The sequence below is a fragment of the Maylandia zebra genome, linkage group LG23, assembly GCF_041146795.1.
Source record: "Maylandia zebra isolate NMK-2024a linkage group LG23, Mzebra_GT3a, whole genome shotgun sequence".
In the NCBI taxonomy this organism is placed as follows: domain Eukaryota; kingdom Metazoa; phylum Chordata; class Actinopteri; order Cichliformes; family Cichlidae; genus Maylandia; species Maylandia zebra.
Window position 1 is genome coordinate 28,418,840 of NC_135188.1, and position 7,829 is coordinate 28,426,668.

At 39.4% G+C, this 7,829-nt stretch overlaps 1 protein-coding gene across 1 annotated transcript; it reads left to right on the plus strand.

Moving 5' to 3' along the window:
* The first annotated feature begins 527 nt into the window (after nt 1-527).
* Nucleotides 528-7,565, plus strand: LOC101485579 (PI-PLC X domain-containing protein 1). Its single transcript, XM_004563342.4, has 7 exons — nt 528-717; nt 887-1,023; nt 4,245-4,370; nt 4,453-4,608; nt 5,037-5,143; nt 5,755-5,825; nt 6,688-7,565. The coding sequence occupies exons 1-7, from the start codon at nt 615-617 to the stop codon at nt 6,960-6,962; spliced, it is 975 nt and encodes a 324-aa protein (XP_004563399.1). The 5' UTR covers nt 528-614; the 3' UTR covers nt 6,963-7,565.
* The last annotated feature ends 264 nt before the right edge of the window (nt 7,566-7,829 follow it).

The following is a 7,829-nucleotide window of genomic DNA, read 5'->3' on the forward strand; positions in this document are numbered from 1 at the left end:
CCTTACTGCGCATGTGTAAAGTCTGACCGTACAAATCGGGTCTACCCGATCCGTACCGCGCATGTGCAGATGTTTTCTTCTTCTTCTGTTCGTTTAATGGCAGTTTACTCCCCAGTGTACGAGGATACCGCCACCTGCTGACCGAGCAAATAAACCCTATTATAAACTGAATTACCGTCATTACAAACGTGTGTTAAATCTGATTTAGCGATAGTCGAGTGTGTTTATGCTTGTCTGTGAGGAGAGGATTGTTGGAATAGTGATGATGATGTGCGCTATCACTGTCAATTGTCAGTAAACACTTAATCTGGCTGATGAATCTACACGTGAGATATTACAAAGTCTGCATTATTAACTCTGTAATTAGGCGCCATTCTTCTTATTTTACGGCGCTGTTGCTCAATCGGGGGACGCACATTGTTACCGTACTTTTTACTTTAGTGTTCTAACGCTACTGTTTTTTTAAGCAAGCTCTCGTCGCGTTTGGTGATTTTATTTTGAAAATCGCTAAAGGAAGTGGAGATTGACAACAACCGGAAGAGTTGGTAAATAAACCGTGTTTAAACTCAAAGAGCATGCTGAACATCTGTAGTAGGACAGAGCGGTAATAAGACATGGAGGACAAACAGCGGGAGCAGCTCGGAGGAAACCCGGACTGGATGTCGCGTTTGCCGGAGGAGCTGCTGGACGTCCCGCTGTGGAACCTGGCATTACCTGGTAAAACAGGAGCAACCAGTTCAGCCAGTTCAAGACAGAAAAGAATAGAAAACACTCTCATACAGATCACGTGTTTATTTTAAAAATATAATTATCCTTAATTTCAGGTTAAACTGTAATAAAAAAAATTGTCTCAGATGCTTGTTGACAGGCTCTTCTCGCACCACAGGCAGCCATGACAGCATGTCCTTCAGCCTGGATGTCTCCTCTCCTGTGGTGAGATCGGAGTCCTGCTTCCTCAGACTGACTGACAGGCTGTTCCCCTGCTGTACTCGACCCTGTGTTTACCGCTGGGCCACCACGCAGGTATTTTACGGTCCCCCTAAAGGTGAAAGAGAACCAGGAACCTGCACCACCTCAGGTGAAGCTCCCTACCTCGTAAAAGGTTTGGGGAATTCATCTGAGGTTTTGATAATTTGATAATTACTGAACTACCGTAGTTTGGAAGGAGGAAGGCAAGGCAAGGCAAGTTTATTTGTATAGCACAATTCAACAACAAGGTGGTTCAAAGTGCTTTACAGAGACATTAGAAACAAAAACAAATAAAAAGCACGATTTAAAATTGATTAAAACAAGCAAACAAACAAACAAACTAAATAACAAACAAACAAAACAGTATGTAAAAAAAAATCTAAACGGATAAAATCAGAACAGTAGATAAAATCAGTAGTTAAAGTGTAAGTTTTGAAGTTTAAGCTTAAAAGTGTGGATTTGGTGCTTTATTCAAATGCAGCTGAGAACAGGTGAGTCTTCAACCTGGATTTAAATAAACTGAGTGTTTCAGCTGATCTGAGGCTTTCTGGGAGTTTGTTCCAGATATAAGGAGCATAAAAGCTGAATGCAGCTTCTCCGTGTCTGGTTCTGACTCTGGGAACTGATAAAAGACCGGATCCAGATGACCTGAGGGATCTGGAAGGTTCATACTGGGTCAGGAGGTCACTGGTGTATTTTGGTCCTAAACCATTCAGAGCTTTATAGACCAGCATCAGAACTTTAAAGTCTATCCTCTGACGGACAGGTGGCCAGTGTAAAGACCTCAGAGCTGGACTGATGTGGTCCACTTTTTTGGTCTTAGTGAGGACTCGAGCAGCCGAGTTCTGAATGAGCTGTAGTTGTCTGACTGATTTTTTAGGTAGACCTGTAAAGATGCTGTTACAGTAATCAAGCCTACTAAAGATGAATGCATGGACTAGTTTTTCCAGGTCCTGTTGAGACATCAGAGCTTTTATCCTTGAAATATTCTTGAGGTGATAGTAAGCTGACTTTGTTATTGTCTTAATGTGTTTTTCTAAGTTTAGGTCTGCATCCATCACTACACCCAAATTTCTCGCCTGGTTTGTGGTTTTTAGGTGTATAGATTGAAGTTCTCTGGTGACCTGTAATCGTTTTTCTTTGGCGCCAAAGACTATTACCTCAGTTTTGTTTTTGTTTAGCTGGAGAAAATTGTGGCACAACCAGTCATTAATTTCCTCAATGCATTTACCAAGAGCCTGTACAGGGCCTTGGTCTCCTGGTGACATTGTGATATATATTTGTGTGTCATCTGCATAGCTGTGATAGTTTATTTTGTTGTTGTTTATAATCTGTGCCAGTGGGAGCATGTAAATGTTAAACAGAGGGGGTCCCAAGATGGAACCTTGGGGAACTCCACATGTGATACTTGTCTGCTCAGATGTGAAGTTACCTATTGATACAAAGTATTTCCTGTTTTCTAAGTATGTTTTGAACCAGTTTAGTACAGTTCCTGAAAGACCTGCCCAGTTCTCCAGTCGTTTGAGTAATATGTTGTGGTCAACTGTATCAAATGCTGCACTGAGATCCAGTAAAACTAAGACTGACATTGTTCCACTGTCTGTGTTCAGACATATGTCATTGAACACTTTGGTCAGAGCGATTTCAGTGCTGTGGTTCTGTCTAAAACCTGACTGGAAGGCATCATAGCAGTTATTCTGTTTTAAGAAGTAATTGAGCTGTTGAGAAACTGCGTTTTCAATGATCTTACTTAGAAATGGGAGATTTGAGATCGGCCTGTAGTTGTTCATTTGTGTCTTGTCAAGATTGTCCTTTTTCAGTATAGGTTTTATTACAGCAGTTTTTAGTGGTTCTGGAAACACACCTGATATTAAAGAAAAGTTGACGATCTGTAACAGGTCTGACTCCAAAGTCTTTGAGACCTTTTTGAAAAAACTTGTTGGCAGGACATCTAAACAGCAAGAGGAGGAGTTCAGTTGACCTATGATGTCCTCCAGGTCTTTGCTGTTAATAGGGTGAAACTGTTTTATGGTGTTTAAACAGTTTTTCGGTGGACACAGTACATATCCTGGATCTGCTGTTGATGTACCAATTGCTTGTCTAATCTTTTGGATTTTTTCTGTGAAGAATTTGGCAAAGTCATTGCAGGCCATGGTTGAATGAAGTTCAGCTGGCACTGACACAGGAGGGTTTGTTAGCCTGTCAACTGTGGAAAATAAGACCCGAGCATTATGACTGTTTTTAGTGATGATGTCAGAGAAGTAGGACCTCCTTGCACTCCTCAGTTGTAAATTATAATTGTGAAGTTTCTCTTTATAGATGTCATAGTGAACCTGGAGGTTTGTTTTTCTCCATCTGCGCTCAGCTTTCCTACACTCTCTTTTTTCATTTTTCACTAGTGTGGAGTTTCTCCATGGAGACTTTTTCCTTCCAGAGATAACCTTCACCTTAATGGGAGCAATTGTATCCATTACATTTAACGTTTTTATGTTTGATCATGACTTACTGTATACAGTACTGTGTAACGAGCCGCCCCTCATTTCTTCATATTTTGCTTCTAATCAGACTATCTTCATGTTTTTTTTTGTTAAAGTGGTCTTGAGCGGTTCTCCAGGCTTTCCGAAGGTCCTTGAATGTTTTTCTTTGGACATCTGGATGCTTATTTGATCATTTCCCCCCAGTACTTAAACCATTTTCAGAGGAATGGTTTTTTTGTTTGTTGAGGCACTTAACACTAAGGTATGACTCATTCCAGCATCCAAAAAAGGCTCCTAACGCAAAGACGGAACAAGTGTTGTGTCTACACATGCAAATATCTAACCAACTTTAAACTGTATCTTTAAGAGTTTTGTTACTAGAAGCCTGTCACAAAAATGGGTTGAATGTTAGAAAAATAACAAAGATAAGGGTTTAACAGACATAAAATGTTCTTTTTAGCACTACCAGCTGAAAACTTGGCAGATCTCAGCAGTGTGTCATTAAAAAGTTTGAGGAAGCTGCACAAGTGCAGAAAAAAGAAGAGGCGGATCTATAAAACTATTTTAAAAAAGTGACTAGCAAGTAACCTGAAACAGGAAGAAAAAGTTGAGATATGTCATACTACGCAAGAATTAGACTGAAAATCAGAGACAACAGGTGTGATGGAGTGATGAATGCAAATGTGAAATTGTACAGAGGAGATCAGGAGAGAGATACAGCCATCTGTACAACATGGTGGAGTCTCTGTCATTGTTTGGTTCTGGTGTTTCAATATTCATTCTCTTTCTTGGCTACAGCTATCGGTCCTTTCTGATCAGTGTGATCTTGGTGTTCGTTTCTTGGACCTGCGGATCGCCAGAAAGCCAGCAGGGAGCAGCAAATTGTTTTTCGCTCACGGCATATACACGCTAATAACCGTCAAGGTCAGTAAACTACACCAAAACGGCATTGATACTCAGAGTGAAAGCTAATTTACAGCAAATTTTAACGTCTGTCTGCATGCAGGAGGCTCTGGATGAACTGGCCGGCTGGCTGGACGCTCACCCCAAAGAGATTGTAATCATTGCCTGTTCACACTTCGAATCTCTAAGTGACGAAGACCACGCCCATCTGATGGAGTTCATCCTTCTGCTGTTCAGAGGGAAGCTGTGCCCACCACAGGTAGATAGACATTATTAGGATAATGATTGATTTCTAAAGTTTAATAATGCCAAATATTCACTGCTTTCAGCCTCTCAGATAAGGATTTACCATTTTAACTTCAGCAGATATAAATACATGGAACTGATCTCAACCACAGGCTCATTGGGAACCCCCGACTAAAACGAATGCATTTAAGACTGTAATCCTGCAATAAATCCTTTAATCATTTAGGTCATGGTGTTCAGTTTCTGTTGAAACTCTTTTCGACTCAGGTGTTTCAAATATCAGAGGTATTGCTCTAGTCCAGAAACCTGCTAATATACCACACCACAAACGTCACGCTCCGAAAATTAAAACGTGTTGCTGTAATCATGTTATTAGCCTGCATTGGTTTTGGCACAGTGTGCCTAATAAACTGACAGTTTGATTCATGTGTATGCATGCAGGAAACTCCCACTCTGCGGTCATGTTGGTCAAAAGGTCAGCAGGTCATTGTTTCCTATGACGACCAGGAGCTGCAGCACCCTGGGCTGTGGAATCGGATACCTTATTGGTAAAATACATAGACTGTATGTAGAAGGGTTAGATAGACTTCGTAGCTTAAGTGTCTTCGATTCCGTGATTTCGGTTCTGATTACTTTCTCTGGCAATATTAGCTGTTCTTTTTTTGTTTGTTTGTTTGTTTTGTTTTTGAGCATCTTGGTGTCTCAAAAGTATTAATAATAGATGTTGGTACAGTGACTTTAAACCACACTGAGAACAGCAACAGCCAAAGGTTCAAATATGACATAATTGGAGTGTCATATTTTAATGTGTGTTCACTGTCAGACATAATACGTGCTTGTTGGTTTATTTATAAATGGTGTGACATGGTGTGAAATACAATATTAAATATGTAAACACTGGTTGCATGTAATATATACACGTATGTAAAGATAGTTTGTTTCCTCCTATTTTCAAACCTTAGACCTTATGTGGTTTTCTTGGTCTTCTTCTCTCCCTCCTTCTTTTTGGGTCTTTGACTGGTGACCAAGACTGGTGGCCATTAGGGGAAAAAAACAGATTTAAAGCAGTGCCTGATTACTTTTACTTTTCAAGGCTACTGTCTGCACAGTTGGTCATGTCACTAACACTGAAATGATTGAACCTGTCCTGTGTGTTCAGGTATGCTAACAGCCCAGATCCTAAGAAAGTGATCACCTATCTGGAAGGCCAGCAACGGCAGGGAAGACCAGGTATGAGGTTGTTGGAACAAGTAGTGCAGTGAGGGAAAGTAGTAGCATTACAGACCTGTATTTAAAATGTAGAGCAAAAGTACTGGATACAGAATATACTGTAAAGGTAGTTTACTGGATTTAATAACCTGCCAAAGGTACAAATGTTAGTTTGTACATATATATGCATCCCACACAGCCTGTGATGGCTTTCAGTACCACTGTTTCCTCTGATGCTGCTTCTTCTGCTGTAATTTTTTTTAATCATCAGGAAGCCAGTGGATAAAATTGGAGAGAAACTCCACGGCAACACAGCCACGCCACATACAACTATACTTGCTGCTAACAATGTTGGACACTTTTGCGGGTTTATGTAGTAGGATTGACAGATTCAATGCAGAAGTATAATTTATGCTTAAGCTCAAAATTCAAAGCGTATTCAGACTACGCAGGTTTTCAATAAAAATCCAACATGGATTCGGATTTGCTGCCCCCATGTGGCGAACGTTTTTATTGAAAGTTGAAAAGGTTTATTCAAAAATTTAAATGAAATGTTTTTATTAAAACAGAATAATTCCTTTAAATACCAAATTTCTAATATTCATATACTGTTGATTGAGCCACCAAAATATATAATATAATTATTATTAACCTTTTTTTTTTTTTTTTTAAACTCTTGAGATTAAAAATCTTTTACAAGAACGTCCTGGACAAGATGGACAGAAGTATTCTCATAAGTTTAATAATATAATAATGTCAGTGACGTAGTAAAAATACTCTGAAGTGTACTGCTTCTGCAGCTAGCTGGGATTTATTTTACCTCAGGTTTTATTTGCTGTTCGTTTCTTTAAGCACCGGCCTTACAGACGGTTTTGTTTTCCAGATGGTTTTTACGTCACTGGTCTGAACCTGACAGAGACCATGTTTTACGTCTTCCTGCACCCTTTCCAGAGCATGAGGATGTTGACGTTGAACTCTCTCTCACTGCTTCTCCAGTGGGCGGGTGAGCAGCAGCCAGGACCCGAGGGAGTCAACATTATGTGCTGTGACTTCGTCGGTATGAGCGAGTTCTGCTCGCTTGTCGTCGAGCTGAACTACAAACTGGTGGGCAGAGGCTGCAGGAAGCTGCCAGCATCCTCCAAAATAAGTGCCAGTTAATAATTTTGTGAGCCTGCCATCCTGTTTATACAGTTGTGTGCTTGATGTTTTTGTTTTTTAAGCATCACATTACCGTCTACATGTTTATTCAGGTTAATTTCAACATGCTTTACCTAAAACTATAAGGAGGTACACAAGTTACATGTTCTTTACACATTCACTGTGCAAGTGTAGTTAAAGTTTTATATTTTGCACTACTGGACACTTTTCCACAAATATTTGCACAAATATGACAATCTATATATTGTATATGCATTTTCTTTTTTATTTTGACTTATTTTTAATTTCTAATTCATTTTTCTTTTTCAATGATTTTTCTTACCTCATAACTCGTCTCTGTGCTGTGAACTTTTCTTTAGGGATCAGAAAGTCTTATCTTTGCATTTCACAATGCCACATGTTACAAATTTTAGTGTTTACTATCAACATCACGAATGCTAGCAGCCTTTTAATTAGCGTACAGCTATACAATAGTTAGCTTGGAGAACAACGTGCTGAATACTAGGTCTCTTGCACTATATCTTGTATGATGTTACATTTCTTTTTTGTTTTACTGTAAATTAATCAAATGCTGGTATTTCTAAATAAATATTTTCATATTTATTTTTCACATTGTATTTTATAAACAGCTGTGTGGGTGCTGTTTGGTGATTAGCATTGTCACCCCACACCAAGCAACTCTTGAGTTTGAAACTTTGCCTGCGTGGCTTTCTTCTACAGTCCAAAGAAACGCATGGGTTATGTCACCTGGTTATTCTACATTTACCGTCACACTGCCTGAATAATAAAAATCTGTGATTTTTGTACCTGGATTTGTTTGTAATGAAGATATTTAGAATCCTCAGACGATGCGCACAAACAAAATGA